General features: G+C 36.2%; 1 protein-coding gene across 1 annotated transcript in view; it reads right to left on the bottom strand.

Annotated features, from left to right (window-relative positions):
• Window positions 1–4,421: 4,421 nt before the first annotated feature.
• The window catches only part of ENPP1 (ectonucleotide pyrophosphatase/phosphodiesterase 1), a 108,211-nt gene continuing 88,276 nt past the window's right edge, over window positions 4,422–24,356 (bottom strand). Inside the window, exons 23-25 of the mRNA XM_043963302.1 lie at window positions 23,662–23,794; window positions 11,102–11,267; window positions 4,422–6,999 (exon numbers count right to left, since the gene is read on the bottom strand). Coding sequence (XP_043819237.1) covers window positions 6,829–6,999; window positions 11,102–11,267; window positions 23,662–23,794 — 470 coding nt within the window. The 3' untranslated portion in view covers window positions 4,422–6,828. The remainder of the gene's footprint in view (window positions 7,000–11,101; window positions 11,268–23,661; window positions 23,795–24,356) is intronic.

The following is a 24,356-nucleotide window of genomic DNA, read 5'->3' as shown; positions in this document are numbered from 1 at the left end:
AAATAAGGTTCTAAGGTCCTTTCCAATTTTACATGTATGATCCTAAAAGTAACATGTAATAAGACTTGTTAAGTTTGAAAATTAAAATAGCTAGCTAGCATTTATTTAGTACATTATGGTTTGGAAAGCACTTTACAAAAATTATCACATTTTATCCTCACAAGTCTGAGAAGTAGGTGCCTTTATTATCCCTATTATACAAATGAGGAAAATAAGGCAGATAAAAATGAAATGATTTGCCTAGGGTAAAACAGTTAATAAGTGGGGCAGCTAGGTGGCGCAGTGGATAAAGCACCGGCCCTGAATTCAGGAGTTCCTGAGTTCAAATCCGGCCTCAGACACTTGACACTTACTAGCTGTGTTACCCTGGGCAAGTCACTTAACCCCCATTGCCCCACAAAAAAAATAAAAATAAAAAACAGTTAATAAGTGTCTTCGGTGAGATTTAAACTCGGTTCTAAAATTACTACAAGTTAGGTGCTCTATCTCATTGAAACTACCTTGATTTAGACAGTTGGACAGGAGAATGAAGGCATACTTGGCAGGCTAGGGGATGGAACAAGTGTGGTGTGTTTGTTGCTGTTGTTGTTAACATTAATAATAACAATATAGGGGGGCAGTTAGGTGGTGCAGTGGATAAAGCACCAGCCCTGGATTCAGGAGTACCTGAGTTCAAATCTGACCTCAGACATTTGACACTTACTAGCTGTGTGACCCTGGGCAAGTCACTTAACCCCCATTGCCCCGCAAAATAATAATAATAATAACAATATAAACAGTATACTCCAGATTGGAGAGGAAGACTGAAAGATCTTATCATAGAGAAGGGGCAGGAAGGGCCAGATTATGGCATACCTGTACTGCCACACATGGAGATGACACAAATCATTTCTACAGTATGGGAAAGATTTGAAAATTGTACCTCCCATGTTTTTCTGGCTTTCTTAAGAATTGATTGAAAATATAAAAAATGTTTTGAAAATTTTTAAGCACTATTTAAATTTCAGGTTTTCCCCCAAATGCTATGATTTCATCTATGTGAAGAGGTCCTGGGAAGGCACTTTAACCTCCAAGGAAGATCATCACCTTGTCTCCAAATTAAAGAAAGCTGCCTAGCCACTGACAGAAGTGACTTGCCCTAGTTGACATAACGAAGATGTATCAGAGGCAGAGCTTGAACCTAAGTCCTGCTAAGGAGGAGTCTACCTCTCCATTCAGTCATGCTGCCTCATGAATGTCAATTATCATTATTAACTATAACACACATTACTTGATTTGTCACCAATATCTAAAGACTCTGGAAACCAGAATTTCAGACTTTGACATACATGCATTTGTGAAAATATATTAAACATCAATTTTTTCTTAGTTGTGAAGACTGCACATTGTTACATAGAAGGCAATTTATTTTGCTTACCCAAGGCAATGTTATGATTCCTGATGTCTTGGAAATGGGGATCTATACAAGGATTTTCAGTTAGAAAATGATCAAAGCAGCATTTTAGGGAGATTAATATAATCTAAGGAAGTTCCCAGTGTCCATATCTCCAAAAAAGACCTGCCATGCTTCCTCTTTTAGATATCCATCCATGTAAAGGCAGCATCTGCCTTTGAGTATTTCCTCTCAAAGGGAGAGGGCAAAGGATTAATTTAAAAAAAAAGGTACCAACAGAATGGAAAAAGAAAAATATTACAAATCAGGGTATTTCCATTGGGCTTAGACCATGACAGAAGACTAGCTTAGCCTCTAAGATATTCTAAAAGCCAACTCTAGGTTTTTAGTGAAATATAAGCTAGCAGTTCTGAAAGTCCAGTAATCATGGCTGGTTTTTGGTTGGGTTTTTTTTGTACAATGACCAGTAGAGTGTCTTGGATATAAGTGAGTTTTTAAAATATTTGATAATGAAGATAAACTATTTATTAAAGGATGTCATGAAATCTTTGTAAGTCTTTAAAAATAGATTCTTTACCATATGAAAAACTGGCAATTATATAACACTGAAGTTTGCCAAGTTCTTTACATACATTATCTCTTTTGACCCTCAATAATCCTCATTTTACAGATGAGGAAAGAGGCTGAAAAGAATGTTAACTTACAGTTTTTATTTAATTTCATTTTTTCAATGAACAAAAATATATCCTCTCTTTCCCAAACTTCTTCCTCCCATGGGGAAAAAAAGAAAAGAAAAACCTTTGTAACAAATTTGCATAATCAGAATAAAGTCTCACACTGGCCATGTCCAACATGTAGGTGTGTGTACATATATGCCTCATTCTGTAGCCTGAATATATTACCTCTCTATCAGCAAGTGGATAATATGTTTCAACATGGTTCCTCTGGATTAATACTTGGGCAGTGCATTAATCAGAGTTCTTAAATTTTTCAGTCTTAACAATGGTGTTATTAGAGGGCAGCTAGGTGGCACAGTGGATAAAGCACTGGCCCTAGATTCAGGAGGACCTGAGTTCAAATCGGACACTTACTAGCTGTGTGACCCTGGGCAAGTCACTTGACCCTCATTGCCCCACAAACAAACAAACAACAACCCCCCCCCCAAAACCCTAATGGTGTTATTATATTAATGTTCTCCTGGTTCTGCCCATCAGTTCATCTAAGTCTTCCCAGGTTTCTCTAAAATGATCCTTTTTGTCATTTTTTACAGAACAATAGTATTCCATTATTTTCAAATAGCATAATTTGTTCTACTATTCCCCAATTAATGAGGACCCTCTTAGTTTCCAGCTCTTTGCTGTCACAAGAAAAAGTTGCTGTTAATGTGTTTTGTTCATATAGGTCCTTCTTTCTTTGATATCCTTAGCATTTGGCAATATTTTTTAAAGTTTTATTGATTTTTTATATTATAAACATTTATAGATTAAATCCACTCCTTAAAAGGTATCATGTAAAAAAATAAAACAGTTGAGCAAAACTAAAATAGTGACCTCATCTGAAAGTGCACACAATATTCCACATCTGTAGTATACCACTACCTATTAAAATTATTTTTTTGTTTGCTTGTTTGTTTATTTGAAATGAACAAAAATCTAGTTTCTCTCCCTCCCCATCATCCACCCTATCAGGAAAAAAAAAAAGGAAAAGAAAAAAAATTTCTTGTATCAAATTTGCATGGTCAAGCAAAACAAATTTCCTCGCTTAAAACAAATGTTAAAAATTGTTTTTACATGTAATTGGGGAAAAATAAATTACTAAATAAATATGAAAAACAAATTCCCTTATTGGTTGTATGCAAAATTATATGTCCCTCTATGCAGTAAAAATTCATCACCCCTATGATATAATTCATCACTGGGTCTCTACAATTATGGATTGTCATTTTATTGATCATAGTTCTTACAGCTTTCAGAGTCTGATAATATATACAAATTATTTTATAAAGTGAAGCCAATTGGAATGGCGTTCATAGATGCTCTGTGGGCTGGTTAAATATATAAAAAATGCACACATAAAATGTATGCTAGAGGTCACAGATCAGAAGGGGCTGTTTGCTCAGTGAACCAAGATTGAACTTTGCTTCCTACTGGAGACTTATTTTACCAGCAGTTTTCACTGTTCACTGCCAATAAACCTTGGACTCAAGAGAAAAAAAAAATCTATGGGAAAAAAAGAACAAGAGGGAAAAATGAAAGCCTCCAAGCTTAGGTGTTTATAAGTTTTCTCCACTATTTATAAACTTTTGTTTCTTAGCTTAGAAATGTATAAACTCCATAGAAGTTCTCCCAACCACTCCCAACCACAAATGGTGGAGACAGTAGTGCCAATATTGTGTACCAAAAAAAATTATTCAGTAGCTGTAATAAGCCAACTGAACTCTTAGAAGCTACACAAGTACATTTCCAACCACTAAGGTTTCTGCCTGCTTTCCCTTACCTGATATGGCTAGAATAAGTTAACTACACAAACACTTTTTTCTCCTTTCCCTTCCCCTTCCTACCTAATAGTGTAAGCTGATTTCAGACCAAGAAGAAAGTTTCCTACTTAACCACAGGGATATTTGCTAATTAATATTTTTAATATTAAATTTCAATATTAAATATTTTAAATAAAATACTCCTCCACACAAATTCCTGCAATGAAGCTTTAGCATGAAGTTTAATTACCGAATTGGGTTTCAGTTTAATCTTGACGACCAGCATCAAGAGCTTTAGAGAATGGATGACCTCACACCTGGACAACTGCAATAGCCTTCTGGTTGATCTTCCTGCCTCATGTTTCCCCCAACCTTCAATCTATCCTCCACTTATCAGTGGGATAGGGCTAGTGAGTATCCCCTGCATTTCCAGCTGGGTAAGAATCAATCTTTAAAAAAAAAAATAAACATTATATAAATGTTTGGGGGAAAAGAGTCAACAGAAAGTTTGTATTACATATAAATTTATTTTTTTTTAAATTAATTTGATATTACAAAGCAGGAAGAACAAAGAAGTGGCATATTATAACAAACTGATCTGTTTGACACTAATGAATAATGTCAGTGGTAGAAAATAGTAGTGTGAGGAAAAGCTACATGTATGAGGGACAAGCCATTCTGGCATCCCAATGACATGATAGCACAATGATAAGGAGGTCTATACATTTAGCTAAGCTTTTCTTATAGACTCCACCATAGTTTTGTGAAATCATGCATGTGTGTGTGTGTTCTTTTAAAGAATAAATAAAAGTAAATGAGCAAGATTCTCCAAATAACTAAGCTATTGTCAAGTCACAAATTGAGTACCTTTGAGAGCCATGTGGATTTTTTGTGGTCATTTGTCAATAGACTACCTCACAGAATGGGAAAATAAAAATATATGGTGGACTTAAGCAGAAACTAAGTAGTATACTAGGTGTCCCAAAATGTAGTATAGTCTCCAAAGGTTCCTGATTTGAGACCAGGGAAAATAACGTAAGTCCTTAGAAAATCATGCTCATTATATTCTCTCATGTTCCATAGGGAGATTGAGAGGGATGGAGATAGTATCTTCAGACCCATCACCAAGATTGGCACAGCCACTCACAGACACAAATGGTGGAGACAGTAGTGCCAATATTGTGTACCAAAAGAAATTATTCAGTAGCTGTAAGAAGCCTACTGAACTCTTAGAAGCTACACAAGTACCTTTCCAACCACTAAGGTTTCTGCCTGCTTTCCCTTACCTAATATGGCTAGAATAAGGTAACTACACAAACCTTATTACCCTTGCTGGGGAGTTCTGTGGATGTTTCAGTGAAATTTGATGCACCCTGATGGTGCTAGCTCACATTAAAGTTTAAAATGATCACTTAGAATATAGAAGGATTTTTTTCTTTCCAATGTCTCAGTTCAGTAGTATAGTTATCCCTTCCACATTGCCAAGGGCTGGGGTGCAGAGACCCAGGGATCTGGAAAATCTGTATAAAAATGTTTGGCTCTCCCTTCATGCCATAGAAGAAGTCTCAGTTATTGTGGTATTAAAAGAGGGGAAAAATGTTGATATTATATAATAATTTACATATACTTTATGCATTTCTGGGTTCCTAAACTTTTTCTGCATCATCAGCTGGCCTTTGCGTGTTGACTGCAACTTCTACAAAAGTCCCCCCCAAATCCTATTTAGTTTCTTATGCAGACCTGTGATATATAGAAACCTGTGATGGGGAAAGCCATGATATGGAAGGAATAACTGTACTGAACTAGACTACAAGTGGGCTTCTCTTTGAATAAATCAAAGATGTGATATTAATTAACCCCACAATAAAAATGTACAATAAATAGGCATGATTCACTTGTAGATCTTCCCACAAATAATAACTTATAAAAATCATTCAAAATGAAGTAGGACCACATGGGATTTATTTAGTGAGTTTGGAGAGGTATGTGTCATTTCAAAAGTGTGGAGAAATCTTGGTGAAGATGTACTTCACCAGTGTACATCAGCATTTTGTCTATAATTCAATCCTAGAGAGTTGCTCAGGGCACTAAAAAGTTAAATGGCTTAGCCATGGTCACACAGCTAAGATGTGGCAGAGGAAGGACCTGAACCTTAGTCTTTCTGCTGGATTGATTTCTGACTCCAAGATCAGTCTTCTCTCCACTTTACTCAGTTGACTCCCAAGATTTGTATTTCTGTTTTTGTAGGAAGTGAATGAGTAATTTTTTTTTTGCTCCTATTTATACAATTAACAAATAAAGAAGCCTCCAAATTAGAAGTGATAATATCACCTTTTAAACTTTTGTTAAAATGCTAATGCAGGGGGCAGCTAGGTGGCACAGTGGATAAAGCACCAGCCCTGGATTCAGGAGGACCTGAGGTCAAATCCAGACTCAGACACTTGACACTTACTAGCTGTGTGACCCTGGGCAAGTCACTTAACCCTCATTGCCTCACAAAACAAAAACAAAAACAAAAAAGAAAGAAAAAATGCTAATGCAATGTGGAATGTCAAAGAATCACTCTCATTTCCACAGACTGTGAGCATATTAATCATCCAAAAAAAAAAAATCTGACTTCCAGAAGATTTTTTAATTTACTTGCTTTTCTCCTCCCAGTATGAAGAAAAGTGGAAAAGCAGTTCTATATCTCCTCCCAGGACTGGAACAATGCAGGCCATTCTTACATATTCATATATGTAGGAGACATCAGGAGTTCCCTCCTAATGCTGTGCTTGGTCCAGCGAGTTTCCCTGAGATACAAGTGTCACACGGATAATTTCCAATTCTGTTTTTGGCTGAATGCTTCCCATCAACATGCTAATATACGGCACTGGGAATAGAATTCTCTAGTATACTTTTTTTTTTCCGTGAAATTTAAAGTTCTCTCACAAAGAAATATGGCAAGCAAAAAATAAAATCAATCTTCTTGATTAAATGTTGGCAAATATGTCTTCAGCTTCAAAATGTCTGAGACAGCCTCCTTTCTGTCTTGATAGAAGCTTAGTCCTGTGATAAGTTCAACATCAGTGACACGGGCTCTATGAAGCCTCAGCAGCTCTTCCACCCACAAGGATTCCTGCTTTCCATGCTGTTGAGGCAAATAAAGAATCAAAGGAGAACCAGAAGAATAGGGCAAATAAAACAGACTTGTCACATACTCCATATTATTATTTGGTGTGAATAACTCCCATCTATGCTTACATGGCATTAAAAAAGAAATTTGTAAGAGGTAGTGTGGGGTAGTGGAAAGAGTCTCAGATGTGGAGTTAGAGGAACTGGGTTCAAATCCTGGTTCAGCTACTTACTGCTTGTATGACCCTGGACAAAGCTCTCTGGGTCTGTTTTTCCAGCTGTAAAATGAGGCGTCTATCTAGTGATAGTCATCTAGTGATGACTTAAAAGGTCCCTTCTAGATATAGAGAGCATTACAAAATGTAAAAATAGACAATTCTGATTATATAAAATTAAAAAGCTTTTGCACAAACAATACCAATGCAAGTAAAATTATAAGGAAAGCAGAAAACTGGGAAAGAATTTTTACAACAAGTATCTCTGATAAAGACCTCATTTCTCAAATATATAGAGAACTGAGTCAAATTTATAAAAATATAATTCATTCCCCAATAGATAAATGGTCAAAGGATATGAACAGTTCAGACAAAGAAGTTAAACTATCTATAGTCATAGTCATAAAAATGCTCTAAATCACTATTGATCAGAGAAATGCAAATTAAAACACCTAGCAGAGTGGTATATATGACAAAAAAGGAAAATATTGGATTTTAGAGGGGATGTGAGAAAGCTGGGATGCTAATTCACTGTTCCTGGAAAGCAATTTGGAACTATGCCCAAAGGGCTATATAACTGTGCATACCCTTTAATCCAGCAATACCACTGATAGGTTTATATCCCAAAGACATCCAAAAAAAAGAGAAAAAGACCTATTTGTACAAAAATATTTGCAGCAGATCTTTTTGTGGTGGCTAAGAATTGGAAATCAAAGGGATGCCCATCAATTGGGGAATGGCTAAATAAGCTATGGTATATGACTGTAATGGAATATTATAGTGCTATGAGAAATGACAAGCAGGATAATTTCAAAAAGGCCTAGAAAGACTTATGTGAACTGATGTATACCTAAGTGAGCAGAAAACCAGGAGAATGTTGTGTACAGTGACAGCAATATTGTTTGATGAAGAACTGTGAAAGACTTAACTATTCTCAGCAATACAGTGATCCAAGACAATCCCAAAGGACTGATGATGAAGCATACTATCCACCTCCAAAGAAAGAACTGATATTGATTGAACACAAACTGAAGCATGCTATTTTTTGCTTTCTTTTTTTCTTTTATTCAAGTCCTCTTATACAAAATGACTAATGAAATAATGTCTTACATAATTTTACATGTATAACCTATTGCTTACCACCTGAGGGAAGGGGAAGGGGAGGGATTGAAAGGAAGGGATAGAATTTGGAACTCAAAATCTCTGCTCCTCTGATCCTAAAATCAGTTTAGCATTGTTCTTTGCCCTAAAAAGGGTGACAAACTAATATATATCATGCATATTTCACATAGGAGGTGCTTGATAAATGTTGTTGCTATTTGTCCTTTGTTCTCAAAGAGGACCATTTATCAGGGAGGTAATGCCATGACTTGCAATGAATTGGATTTAAGTGAGGGAGGGCTATGCAAAGTCACCAGACTCACTTTCTCCTCCAGAACCATCTGAGTCCAGTGGCAAGTAATGCATCAGGACAACTGGAGATGACCCCAGATGTTTGATGCAATTAGGGTTAAGCAATTTGCTCAGGACCACACACCCAGCAAGTATCAAGTGCCTGAGGCTGAATTTGAACTCATATCCTCCTGACTCCAGGGCCAGTGCTCTATCCATTGTGCCATCTAGCTGCCCAGATTGATTGATGTATAAAACGAATAACAGACCTGACACACGCAGAATAAATTCAACTCAAATACAGCAACATTTATTAGCAAATTAATGCAATAAATGGTAATCTGCACTGATTGAGGGGTTGGATTAGATGAACTATTACCCTGGACAAGTCACTTAACCTTGTTGGGTCTCAGTTTCTTTATCTGTAAAACAGGAGGTAAGAGTAGAAGAATCCTCCAAGAGTAGAGGGTCCCTTATTTCTAAATCTTAGACTTTTAAAGTCTCTTCTGACCTTAGGATCCCATGATTCTAACCTCTAAAATGTCTATTGTGGCATTAGCCCTCTGCTGATCAATGGGAAAAATATAAGGTTTATATATGACATGGTTCCTGAACTCAGGGAACTTATGGTATAAGACACATACAGACATACACAAATGACTATAGCACAAAATGAAACAGCAAATAGGGAATTTCAAAAATGCTATGTGAGGTCTAAGGGAAGAAAAACAATTGTTGACTTGGAGGATAAAGGGGGAGGACAAAAGAAAACTTAATGTAAGAGGCAGCATTTGCTTTGGGCTTTAAATGATGATGATATAGTGAAGGAAATAGAGTTCTGATACTAAAATTAGTAAAATCTGGATTCAAATACCACCTCTGATACTTTACTAACCATGAGACCCTCGAGAAGTCATTTCACCTCTATGTATCAGAAAACTCCCTAAAATGTATCTACTAAGTTGATGAGGGAAGTTCCCATGCCAGGAGTTCTGAAATTAGGAATCCTCTACATTTAAAAAATGATTAAGAATTCCTAAAGTGAAAGTGGGAAGATGAGGCTTTCTAGGAATAGATATCAAATGTGAACATTTCTTCTTTTCTCTCTCCAATCAAGCTTCACATTGCGCTAAGACTTATCTTTCTTATGCAAAATCTGGTTATGCTTCTCTTTTTCTCAAAACCCTTCAATGGATGGATTCTAGTTGCTTAGTGAGTTGCTGGTCTTGGAATCTGGGTCTATAATTTCCAGCTTTTATCTCATACTTTTTTTCCCTTTATATACCCTGCATCTGGAATCATCTTCCAGTCATCCTGATGTATACCTTGCCACTGGACCCAGATGGCTCTGGAGGAGAGAGTGAAACTGATGACTTTGCATGACCTTCCCTAACTTAAATCCAATTCACTGTAAGCCACGACATCACCCCAATGTCATGGTCCTCTTCAAGAACAAAAGACAAACAACAACCAACATGCTGTAAGAGCTGTCCCACTGAGGTCCTAACTGGCCTGCTCCAAGTGGACAACACAGAGTATTGTGGAAGACATTCCTACACTGGGAAGGAAATTGGATTAGAAAGATTCTAAAGTACCATTTCAAGTCTAAGAATAGGTGAGATTCAATTATTCAGATTTAGCATTGAAAAAGTAGGATGAGGGGCAGCTAGGGGGCACAGTGGATAGAGTACCGGCCCTGGAGTCAGGAGGACCTGAGTTCAAATCCAGCCTCAGACACTTAACACTTACTAGTTGTGTGACCCTAGGCAAGTCACTTAACCCCCATTGCCTCACCAAAAATTAAAAAAAAAAAAAGTAAGATGACACGCACAAAAAGTTTCAAATACTCCACTAAGAGAACAAGGAAGTAAAAGAACAACCAACTATCTTTTATAAGAATCAGACAAAAAGAAATTCTGTTTGTAGTATAATTTTGTTTTATATGATTGCACATATATCAAATTGCTTATAATTTTAGGAAGATGGGATGGGAAGGAGGAAAAAAAATTGCAACTCAAAATCTTATAAAAATGAATGCTAAAGGGGGCAGCTAGGTGGCGCAGTGGATAGAACACCAGCCCTGGAGTCAGGAGGACCTGAGTTCAAATCTAACCTTGGACACTTAACACTTACTAGCTGTGTGACCCTAGGCAAGTCACTTAACCCCAATTGCTTCACCAAAAAAAAAAAAAAAGAATGCTAAAAATTGTCTTTACATATAATTGAGGAGAAATAAAATACTATTTTTAAAAAAGAGAAAAAATACATATTTTAAAATGGTAAATGAATACTTCAAGTATTTCTGGGATTTAATATTTAAGCCTTCCTCCTTACTGAAATTTTCACATTAAAATTCCATTTTTGTACCTTGAACATGTCGATGATTTCTTAGCTTAAACTAACAATTAAAAAAAAAACAACTACCTATTACTTCCTTCTACAGTGATAACTTAGGTCCAAGACTGTACATAATTATTAATATGCAATATTTAAGTTTCCAAATATACTTACAGCACAACTTTCACTGTTGTCTGTCCTGTGAGGGATAATGAAAGTGAGGGTCTCTAAAGAATTCTCACACCTCCAGGGAGTCTGGGTTTTATTTTTGCAGCTTGTTAATACAATGAAGTAGTGAGTGGGTATCAGGATTTCTTGATTACTGATGCGTTTGCTGTTTCTGTTCAAAAATGAATAAACAGATAAAAAAGCAAATGAATGAATGAGTGAGTAAATGAGTGAGTAAATAGATAAAAATAAATAAGTAAATAAATCTCTATTCCCTCAGGAGAAAGATAATACATTCTTCTTTATTGTTGTGTTTGAGTTCAGTAAACTATGCTTTTAAAGTATACCTAAACTCAAATCCTGCAGCATGAACCAGACTGACAATCTTTGTTAAATACCAAAAAGTGATACTTTTCCAACATGCTGCACACTCTCATTCTTCTCCAACCTATAATCTGGACTTCCTCTACTAGGCCCTAGCTCTTCATCCTGAAGCTCACTCCAGTCCCAGAATTCACACATTGGAAGTACTCCACTCACCCCATGGCTTTTCTCTGATTAGATGGCTCCCCCCAGAACTTTCATGAAAGTAGAGTACACAGGCAAACCAGGTCTTATTCATCTTCAGGACACACTCAAGATTTGATCTACTATGCTCCCAAGCTGGGTACCCTCATCTGCACCTCTACCACCAAGCTTGCCTTTTCAACTTTCCTTTATATGTTGTTGTCCCCCATTACAACATAAGCTTCCTGAAGGCAGGGGCTGTGTTTCTAGTCAGATTTGTATCCTTAGTGCTTAGGAGAGAGCCTGACATGACAGTCACCTAATAACTGCTTGGTGACTGACTGACAATGCTATGCTATAATGACAAGAAAACTATGATCACCACATGGTTTAAATCAGCATAATCAGAAGGATTTTATTGTCTATATAGGCATGCTGTACTGACTAGCATATGTTTGTAGACAGTAAAAATTCTTTAGATTATATTGGCAGTGGCAAACAGGTGACATCAGGAGGTATAGAAGAAGGCCCTCGGCATGTTGGGCTGACCCTTTGAGGCAGATTTGTAGGAAATAATAGAGAAGTCACACAGGATAAATAGGAAAGGGTGATCTGTGATCTGTCTCATGGGAGGGAGATTAGACCACAAATCTATCAAACTATAAACATAGAATATATCTATGGAACCTAGAAAAAAAGCATTCCATTTTGCCCAGATATTTAGAGCTACCATGCACTAAGATAAAAGCAAAAGCTGAAATAATCTAATAAAAATATTCTAAGCCATCAAAAATATACCTAAACTTATAAAAGAATAACTTCATATATGAGAGCTAAGTAGGGAAGCAAAGCACAACCCGGCTTTTATAGAAAAGTCAAGTTTTTACAGGTAGTACTCTTTCCTCTTCATTATTGACTTAAATGTTCATGCTTATTCATGGTTTTTAAGTTTTTAATGAGAAATTAATTTTCAAAAAGAAAAATTAAGGTCAGAATCAGAAACATGAAATATACTCTTTAGTAGAATAGAAATATTGGGATTCAAACCAAAATCATCCAGCTTGCTTAACAGAAAAACAAAAATGGAAAATAAGGGATTTTTTTTCTTTTTTTGTTGAGATAGAGAAAATGAGTACACTACAAATAAATGTACTAATGCAATAATACCTTCTCTGCCACTTACAGTCTTAGAGAGTTGTCTGGAGTACTAAAAAGTTGGGTGACTTACTGCAAATCAAAGAGTCAACATATGTCAGAGGTAAGCCTTTAATACAAATTTTTCTGGCTCTAATTCCTTTCAGTTTAAATTTAAAACATTTAATTTCTTTTTCTTCTCTACTCATTCAATATAAATAATACTAACCAACATCTTTATATTTACATTGGTTTCTATACTTCTCAAAATACTTCCATATCTATAATTTTATTTGATTCTCATAGATTGTTATAAAAAGTATTTATATCCTATATAGATTTATACACTTATTTTATTACTACCAGATAAATAAAAATAAAACTCAACTATTCATTCCCTTTCCCCTACTATTATTAATTCCCTTCTATACTTATATCTCATAAAAATCTTTATTCCCAAGATCATGGTTCTTTTATTTTCTTTCTAGTTCCAAATTTTTTCCTTCTCTTTTCCCCTTCTCCACCTATTGAGGGGGCAGGAAGAACCATGGTCATTACAAATATGTATAGCCATGCAAAACAAATTCCTATGTTAGCCAATTTCCTTTATTTTAATTTTTTGATTTCTTGTCCCCTTTTTCCCCATCCAAAGTACATGGTGAAAACACTCACTGATTTACCCCCTTACTTTTTTTTTTTTTTTTGCTGGGCAATTGGGGTTAAGTGACTTGCCCAGCGTCACATAGCACCCCTCCTTTTTTTTTTTTTGCTATTAAGAGAAAAAGCTAGAGAGAGAGAGAGAGAACTTTATTGTCTGACTTCTATCATATTTAATTAGTTCAAAGACTTCCATTTCTCAATTACATATCTCTATTGTGGTTTTTTTTTTTTAGGAAACAAGTTTAATTTTTACCCAAACTCAGGAGGGCTATATAACAAAAGTCTGAGAAATCCTTTCCTCTCACAGATGGAGTTCCCACAGGCACTAAAACTATTTGAAATAAGAGGTCCTCAGTCATGTGCTTTTCTCCCCTTCTCTCAATTTCTAATTGCCCACTACTCTAAACTCTGTGTAGCATGAAGAGAAAATGCTGTAAGGTATTTTTTTTCCTTAAAATTTTTTTCAGTAGCAAAATAATAAAATAATGTAAAAAAAATTAATTTTTACCTAGCTTCAGGATTACACACTGTTTTTCAGTCAGAAACAATTCTCATGACTTTTCTAATCACTAATTTTCTAATTCATCACTTCCAAATTTATATATTACCATTTCCTTTCTAGTATACTTAATCAGTTATCATTTGAAATTGAAGAAAAATATCTATCATAATAAAAAATAGAATAAATATCTATCATAATCAAAAAATATAATAAATAAAATATCTATCATAATTAAAAATCCCCCTCTATAATTTTTTGCCCTTCAACACCTCTCTTTCTGAACCTTCTTTTACCCTTATCATGAACTCTGATCCTGTTGGATTGTAGGGAGGGTATTAGAACAATCACTGGGCCTAAGGGTGAAGTCCTCTCATGAAAAAAGAAAAGGAAAAACACCACAGAAGATAAACCAGAAGCCAGGTCAAGTTAGGAACCAGAAGACCAAAGTCCAAGAAACAAGGAACAAATACAAGGTTTCAAGCTAGGGAAGGCCACATGAACTAAGACACATAAACCAACAAAAGTGTAAATAAAACAAGTTTGTCTTACACAACCGTCCTATTTGCAGTCCTGTTCTTCCCTAGAGGTCTTTCTCACTGCCTCCTATCTCTGATAAACCAGTGATGATGTTGTAGGATCCCTACTCCCTAGAATGCCTCTCCAGATTTCAAAGATTTTTTTTTTGGTGGGGCAGTGTTGATGGAAGTCCTCTGTTAGTTATAACATATGCAAGAAGTAAACAGTATCCCATGTTCTTAGACCCATATTCAGGCCTATATACTAGATACTAGTTGTTTCTTCAAGTAAAACATTTCAAAGACTATATATGTGTGTGTATACATACATATATACACATATACACATACATGTATATACACATATACACATACATATATAATATGCACACACACATATATACACATACATATATCCTGTGGTAAAAATTATTTATGATTTAGATTAATGTTGCAAGTTTTTAGCTGAACCATGTGCATGCTACTGAGCAGCTTTTGAAGGACCTCCCCTTTTGGGGGAGGAAAAACTGAATGCCGCCAGAAGGGAGGCAACTTCTGGTAAGCAGGGTATGTTGAAAAGTTTGCTCTCTTATGGTCTGGCAAGCAGTCTGGTGGCATCCTGGACCTGGCAGTGGTGCATGTTTTTGCTCTGATGAGTAACTGTAGACTGACCGAGGTTGGCGAGTTCAATTATGGAAAAACCTTTTCCTTTGAACTAGCTTAATTGGGAATACTCTGGGATTGCAAAGGCTAAGCTTAGAGTTAAGACTATCTATCTGTATTTCTACTTTCTTATTTCCTTAATTGGTTTCACCTTTGTGGTTTAATTAATTCCCAAGTAATAAAATCTGATCCTTTATGAACTAAAGCTCAGAGGCTCATTTTCTTATTGGCCTGGGAAGAATATATAAAAAGGAAAGTTCAAAAGGGAAATTAAACCTAAAAGAGGCCCTCATATTTCCAGGACCCCAATATTAAGGTGACTCACCCAAATAATGCTCCATATATCAATTTTTGGCCCTCACAATACATATACATACTCACACATATATACACATACATATATACATACACACACACACACACACACACATATATATATATATATTTTCTCCTTGTCCACAATGCAGGACATTGAGGGTTAAGTGACTTGCCCAGGGTCACACAGCTAGTATAAAGTATGAGGTTGGATTTGAACTCAGGTCCTTCTGAATCCAGGACCCATGCTTTATCCACTGCACCACCTAGCTGCCCCAAGTTGATTATTATTTACCCAGAAACTCTGTCTCTTGGGCTTTTCATTTGTCTCAATAGACTTTTGGGGGGGGGCAATGAGGGTTAAGTGACTTGCCCAGGGTCACACAGCTAGTTAGTGTCAAGTGTCTGAGGTCAGATTTGAACTCAGGTCCTCCTGCAGGGCCACTGCTTTATCCACTGCATTTGTAGGAATAAGCAAAAATTTGTGGGTATATTTTGCCATTAAGTTGAGTGACCAAAGGAGGAACTATGGAACAGGGGTAGACCAGGATCAACTACTTACTTTCTAGACTCCAGAGACAAAGTGACTGGATCCACAACCAGGGTCAACAGATTAAGTACTCAGTTCTTGCCCATGTCACAAGCAAGAGGTGTATATACCAAAGAAGCTGAGATTGCAGATTTGGCCCCTGTCTCCTGTTTTGGCCAGCAAACTCAAGTTGCCCAGAGTAGATTGCTAAAACAATTCAGAAGAGGACAATAATTCTAAAATACTTATATGCAAAGCTTCAATAAAAAATATAGCTTGCCCAGAAGATTGATTAAAATTCCTCAAAGAAATGATGAAAGAATTTTTTTAAATGATAATTTAAATGAAATGAGAACAATAGAGAAAAGAATTAGGTAAGAAAAGGGAGCCTGGTTAATATATTTCAAAAATAGGGAGAAAAAAGAAATATGAGTAATGAAGGAGGGAGACTTTTTAAGGATGAAATATTTGTATTTTAATAGGGAGAAGGAGATTAAGCAAGCATTCCCTGAATGTTAAATGTGATAGGACTCATAGAAGGAGTCTAATAAGGTAAAGAACCTGGAAGTGATTTTTGTTACATTTTGGTTACTTTAAAAGAAAAAAGGAAAGAGGAAGGGGAACAATACATCAAGGAATAAAAGCAAAGGAATGGGGATACTTATCTCACAAATCCGAGAGGGGGGAAGTGGGGCACAGGTAAAAGTCTATTGAGAAAGGGGGCAGTGGCTAAAGCACTGGCCCTGCAGGAAGACCTGAGTTCAAATCTGACCTCAGACACTTGACACTTACTAGCTGTGTGACCCTGGGCAAGTCACTTAACCCTCATTCCCCCCCCCCCAAAAGTCTATTGAAACAACTGAAAAGCCCAAGAAACAGAGTTTCTGGGTAAATAATAATCAGCTTGGGGCAGCTAAGTGGTGCAGTGGATAAAGCATGGGTCCAGGATTCAGAAGGACCTGAGTTCAAATCCAACCTCATACTTTATACTAGCTGTGTGACCCTGGGCAAGTCACTTAACCCTCATTGCCCTGCAGAAAAAAAAATAACAAAAAACTCAAAAACCAAAAACCAAATAATAATCAACTCAATCCTAATTTGGTTATTCATATAATAGAAAAATAATCATTTCTCTCACTATACAAATGAAGGGATTAGGGCAATAGGCATCACTTAAACCCTGTTTTCATCGGAATTGTCAAATGGTTGTCAAACATACAAAAACACACACAAACATTCACACACACCTCAACAGGCAAACAGGAAGGGACAGACAGAAGGGGATGAGACAGAGAACAGATTCAGAGAGTAATGAGTCATGAGAAAACAAACTCTAAATTCAGAAGGGAAATTGTGAAAAGAGGAAAGAAAAAAAAGAGAGTCATATGGAAACCATGTTTCTAGATAGATAGATACACATGTATGTACATATATGTATATATACATATATGTATAACGTGGTAAGATTATTGGAATTTGGCAGACCAATTGGGATGAGCTAAATCTGGCCTGCCCTGAGTGACGTGTGCTGCTGATATCAGCAGGAGAAACCACTCTTCACAGGCAGTTCTGAAGGACCTCCCCTTGTCGGGGAGGAAGAGTAAATGCTAGCTGAGGGGAGCTCAGGCTTTTCCAGAGGGACTTTCTCTTCTGGTTGTGTGAACAGCAGGAGCAGACGAGTCCTGCAGGCCCTGGCTACAAGCTGGTTTTCCATTGAAGCTACGGAACCCAGGTGGTGAGTTAACATATGAGCCCTGCTCTTTTGAATTAGCTGAACTGGAAGTGAGTTTGGGGATTGTTTAGACATAGGTTAGAGTTAGGAGGATTATCTGTATTTTTTTCCCTATTCCCTTGTCTTTGATTTTATTAATTTCACCTTTGCAGTTTATTTTATTCCCATTAATAAAACCTGATTCGTTTATGGAAAAGAGGCTGTTAGGCTCCTTTCTTATTGGCCTGGGAGAAATATCTAAAAAGGCAGTTTGGAGGGGAGAGAGCTTTGGACCTAGAGGTCCATTATTTCCTAGACCCCAATATTATGGTGAGCCACTCAATTAACTCTCAATATATTAAATTTGGCCCCCACAACATATAAATATATGTGTGTGTGTGTGTGTGTGTGTGTGTGTGTGTGTGTGTGTGTGTGTGTATATATATATATATAAAATACATAAGTGTGTATACCAGCTATAGTCATCTTTTCCTCATCTTTTTTTGATGGGGTACAGCTAGAAACACTGCTATGACAAAATGCTATTCTGCTATCATTATTTTATATTCAGTATTCAACAGACTATTTCAAAGATAAAATAACTTTTCTTTGTAGCTGATTAACATTGGAATATAAGTTCATCTTCTGTGGCTCACTGAAAGCATCCTTGGTGCAAGTCCAATAGCCCCACATGATTTTTATCTCTTTAGTCAGGCCTCAATATTTTGTAAGCTTTTAATTCCAAGTAGCTTAGTGATTATGAATCTTTGCAATGGTGACAGCTAAATATTATTTTTTAAATTGTATGAACCAATGTTTATTCCCTTGGCTGTTGTGGGCATAGTTCATATGAGTTAATTGATCCAGTTCCAGTGCAGTTTATCAGCTGAGTTCTTCAAGGACATTTTAAAGTCTGTATTTTTTGGATGGATTTGTTGTTTGTCAGTCCATTAAAAAAAGTGAGATTCTGATGTACAATTCTCATCATCAGATTATGTCTTGCTAAGTATTGAACAGGCATTAAATGTGTAGTAATTGTTGGGCTAAAGTGATATGTTAGGCTGTTTCCACTGTTTTCTTGAATAAATCACATTAATCATGAAATCTGGATTCTTTAAAGTAATTCTTTATGTAGTTTCTAGTGGCAATAAACCAGTTTTGAATTGCCACCATAACGTTGTCATTTTTGCTTCCACAAACAAATCCACAGGACTCAACATTTGTTCAATACTCCTCTGGTGACATATTGATGTTGACTGAATTGATGTCAAAAGGTATTTTGATGACAATCTTGGATCTCAGTCATTTAATAAGCTCCATAGAGAGTAAAGCCACTTTCAGTTACATTAAACAAATCTAATGGTGTGTTCTTGTAAGCACCTTTCAATATTGCTCCCTAAAAAAGCTGTGCATACCCTTTGACCCAGCAATACCACTTTTGGGTCTTTTTCCCAAAGAGATTATGGGAAAGGGAAAAGGACCTACATGTACAAAAATATTTATAGCTGCTCTTTTTGTGGTGGCAAGGAATTGGAAGTTGAGGGGATGCCCATCAATTGGGGAATGGCTGAACAAGTTGTGGTATATGAATGTAATGGAATACTATTGTGCTGTAAGAAACGATGAGCAGGAGGAGTTCAGAGAAACCTGGAGGGTCTTGCATGGGCTGATGATGAGTGAAATGAGCAGAACCAGGAGAGCATTGTACACAGTATGATCAACACTGTGTGTTGATCAACTGTGATAGACTAGATTCTTCTCACCAATCCAATGGTACAAGAGAGTTCCAAAGGACTCAAGGTGAAAAAGGCTCTCCAAATCCAGGAAAAAAAAAAAAGAAAGAAAGAAACTGTGGAATATGGACGCTGATTGGATCATACTATCTCTCTTGTTTTTGGTGGTGCTGTTTTTCTTTTTTGAGGTTTTTCCTTCTTTCTCTGATTCTTCTTGTATAACATGACTAATGCAGAAATGTGTGTAATGTTATATATCAGATTACCTGCTGTCTAGGGGAGGGGGACAGGGAGGGGAGGGAGGGAGAAAAAATTTGAAATTGGAAATCTTATCTAAACAAAGGTTGAAAACTTTAATTAATTAATTAAAAAGATATATTGTTCCCTAAAGTGATGTTTGCTTATTCCAAAAATATTTCTCTAGGTTTCTGATCTGTTTGTCATGTGATTTAAGAAGGCCTTCCTTTCTGGAGTTAATATATTTAGTTTCCCATAGTGGCTTAGGATGATGGGCCCTATGTTTGGCTAATAATGTATGAGATTTGTTGGGGTACTTTTTACTCTGTTATAGTCCATTTTATAATTCTGAAAGTCTCCATTAACACTGGTATGGCATACCTGTTAATAGCTTTAGATATGTTCTTTCAATTCAGTTTTGATTTCTAGAGAGCAGTAAGTTTCTTCATATATACAGCCACTTTTTGAAATATTTTTTTGATAAATAACTTCATGATATATTTTTGCTCAGTATGTTCTTACTGGAGAAGGCCAAGCCATTTGTAGGAATTGCTTACTTCCATGCATTCAATATGCCCTCTAGATTCAAGCTCAAAGCCGGCAATTTTAATCGTTCCTTGGTGTACATAAGGAATTTTATATCTATTAAGTCTAATTATTAATTAATATTGTTGCTATAGCCCTATGGTTTTCCAAGTATACTTGACCTTGGCAATCTTCTGATCTAAAGGTCAGGAAGGGGGTGGAATTTGTTTGAATAGTTGTCAGACAATACTGTTGAATACCCACAGGAGTTCTTAAAATTCAAGTGAAAGGAATAGTCACTAGGCTGACTGGTCCAAGTCATGATCCAAGAGAAAACACAAATAAGAGGCCAGAATTGACAAGAATCAGAGTTTCTTCATCAAAGCCAATATCCAAGAAGTGAGTCAGAAGTAGGAAGCAGGGATAACGGGAAAGTTTCAAGCCAAGGAACTTTGCATGCAATAAGGAGACTTATAGTACCAAGGATGTCAACACACCCAGTATTTGAAGCACTGTGTTTTTATTCACTGCAGTGGTATGTGTTCTCTGGTGTCTCCTTGCTTTGATAGAACAGAATGACCACACAAAAGCATTTCCCTGCTCCCCATTTTCTCTTCTGTGATAGTAATACTATGGAATCAGACATCTTTTTTTGTCTATTATTACTGTTTTGATTTTACATTTTCTCTTCACAGTCTTGGCCTTAGAGTCTATGAGAAAATAATTATTAATAATGAATTTCTTGGGGGACCTAGAGATCAGTTTCTCAGTCCTTTCTCCCTCCCCCCACCCCAACTCCAGAAAGTCCAGTTCTCCTAGATCTGGGACAAACCCAAAGGAACAAAAGAAATGGAGATAGATTCTTTGTCTAGCACTGTGAAGGTCTGATTAAACCACACCTAGATCATGGATTTTGCCTTGAGCAATTTCAGGGAGGGTCTTCTGCATTCTTTTCTCTGTTGTCATCTGTAGAGTTCTTTTCTTTTTTTTTTTTTGGTGAGGCAATTGGGGTTAAGTGACTTGCCCAGGGTCACACAGCTAGTAAGTGTTAAGTGTCTGATACTGGATTTGAACTCAGGTCCTCCTGAATCCAGGGCTGGTGCTCTATCCACTGCGCCACCTAGCTGCCCCTGTACAGTTCTTTTTAATGTAGACCACCTTCAAGTTATGTCCACCAATGGAATTAAATGATGCTAGCCAATTAGCTTTGATCAAAGTATAATGACCCACCTCTATCAAAAGAGGATAAAAACCCTTGGAAAGCAGCATTAGAGCTTCTTGGGTTTAGAGTTCTTCTGGGTCTTCTAGGTCTTCTGAGCTCTCTTAGATCTCTTTGAGACCATGGGCTATCTGTCTGGGAGACAGCATAGGCCTTTTGGGGCTTTTCTCCTGCTCAAGCTAACTGGCATGCTGAAGCTCTCTCCCTGCTTTCTCTACCACTTGGCCTGAGACCATGAGAAGTTAGGGAGACATGTGGTCAATCCTTTACTGGTATAATATTAATAAATAATAATATGCTCACTGCCAAAACTGATAGCCTTAGCAACAGTATCTAATTTTTAAAAACAAGGTCTGTCATTTCAGCAACTTGCTATCCCTTCAGCCTTATCCCATCATCTTTCTAAGTCTTTCTGTGTTACCCTTCAACCCTAGGTCTATGCATTAAAACTTTGCTGTGACTTAATTTATCTTTCCTCCCTTCTTATCTCAGAGAATGAAGGATCCCCTCCCAAACATTAATCCCTCCAATTGTTCCTCATCTAGTCTCCTCAAAGACCTGTCTCTGTTGCCCCTCTATGGTTCCTTCTTTTCTTTCTACAAACATGTCCAGGTCTCACCCATTCTAAAATTTTCCATCAATGGCATCACCATCTTATTAGTCACCCATACTCAAAACTGCAGATGTATCTTTGACCTTAATGCATCACTTTCTGTATCCAGTCAATTGCTGTCTTATTGATTATTTTTTAAATAAATAAAACAAACATTTCCATAACGTGGTAGAATAGGAAAAAAAAGATAATTTCCCATGAAATTTCAAATTGATTATGTAAAACTTCCTATTCCTTTTAAATATATAGCAAAGTTATCATGTAACTTTTTTTTCCTTTCTGTCTTCCCTTCCTTCACCTTCCACCCTAGAGTTGGCTACAATTAGACACAAATATGTATATTTATGCAAAATTATTCTATACAAACTTCTATTCAGTTCTTTCTCTGGATGCCAATAGTGCCTTCCTTCATATGTCCTTTGTAGTTAATTTGGGTATTTATTATAGTCAAAATTACTTCTAACTCTGTAACATCGCTTACATCCATCACTTTCTACTCACACTGTCCCCACTCTAGTGCTTGTAGAGTCTTTGATACCTTTGCATGGTATTAAAAAGAAAACTACACTTTGTGTCTTTTTTTCTTGATCATATCTAAAGAAATATCTCTTTGCCTTCTTTTGGTATATACCCTATGATTTACATTCAAATAATTGACTATTTCTTGCCCCTTTGTGGCAAACCTTAGTACTTTGTATACATAGTAAAACTGCTATTTTAGCCAGATGTTTGCAATGAGATTCCTGTAACAAAAAGCAATATCCAATATTGTTGTCTGTATTTAGCAATGCCAACAGTCACCATTTTAATATTTTCTATTCTCTTTTTAAAATATGCTAATATCCTTTGATTCAGTTTTTCCCTCATAAGCCACTGAAAAATAGAACCAAATCCTTGCTTCAAACATTACTCATAGGAGTAATATATAATATAATATAATATGTAGGTAAAAAAAAATCATGACTACACAAGGGACAGAGAAGATCACAGATGGTAAAATTAATAGTTTCAATTGTATACAATTAAAAAGTTTTATATAAACAAATCTAATAAAGGTAATATTAAAAGGGAAACAGTTAACTAGGTAAAAAACTCTGTAACAAGTTTCTCTGATAAAGTTCCCATCTTCAAGATATATAAGTAACTGATTTGGGGGCAGCTAGGTGGCGCAGTGGATAGAGCACTGGCTCTGAAGTTAGGAGTACCCGAGTTCAAATCTGGCCTCAGACACTTGACACTTACTAGCTGTGTGACCCTGGGCAAGTCACTTAACCCTCATTGCCCCACCAAAAAAACAAAAACAAAACATAAGTAATTGATTTTAACTCATAAGAAAAATATCCATTTCCCAATTGATAAATGGTATAAGGATATGAGCAGACAGTTCTCAAGGGGGAAAAAATGACTATCTGTAGCTATATTTTAAAAAGGCTACAAATCATTGCTAATTAGATAAGTGTAAAGTAAAGCAGTTCTAAGATTCCATCATACAACCATCTGAGTTGCAAAGATGACAAAATAAAATTATAAATGTTAGAGGAGCTGTAGTAAAATAGGAACATAAAGAGTTGGTAGACCTGTGAAAGTGTACAAGCATTCTGGAAAGCAATTAAAGAGATTGGCAATATCACTTGTTAGTTGTTACTGTTATTACTGATTTAAGAAAGTATAAAATATATATGCCAGAAGAAACATGTTCTTACTGTTTCCGTATTTCTGGAGTGTCGTATTGTCCATTGTAATCCGAATCAAACACGGGACCACTGACTACATTCACTCCATTTCTTTCTCCAGCATACCTTGGGAGTAGGATATTATGGAAGTAATTCCATATGACTAAACCAAGGAGGAAAAAAAATAGTATTTTAGCAAGTTATAATAAAATCATGTGGTAGAAATTTAAATACTCAATTTAAAAAATAAATCTGTCAACTACAAAATAGTATATATATCTATATATATCTATATATATAGATATCTATATGTCTATCTATCTATCTATCTATCTATCTATATCATATATATAGACACATAGGTGGCACAGTGGATAAAGAGCTGGGCTTAGAGTCAGGAAGACCTGGGCTCAAATCTGGCCTCAGACACTTACTAGCTGTGTGACCCTGGGCAAGTCATTTAACCCTGTTTGCTTCCATTTCCTTATCTGTAAAATGAGCTGGAAAAGGAAATGACAAACCACTCCAGTATATCTGCCCAAAAAACCACCCCGCGAAAAACAGCATCACAAAGATTCATAAATGACTAAAACAACTAAAAAAAACCATATGTACATGTTGCTTTGTGTCACTATAAGTGTATTGCATATATGTGTCTCTATATCTATATACATGTATGTGACTATCACTGTGTATTTGTTTGCGTAGCTGCTTTATTGAGTATA

Source organism: Dromiciops gliroides, chromosome 4 (assembly GCF_019393635.1).
Source record: "Dromiciops gliroides isolate mDroGli1 chromosome 4, mDroGli1.pri, whole genome shotgun sequence".
Classification (NCBI taxonomy): domain Eukaryota; kingdom Metazoa; phylum Chordata; class Mammalia; order Microbiotheria; family Microbiotheriidae; genus Dromiciops; species Dromiciops gliroides.
This window is presented reverse-complemented; position numbering and strand designations above follow the sequence as displayed.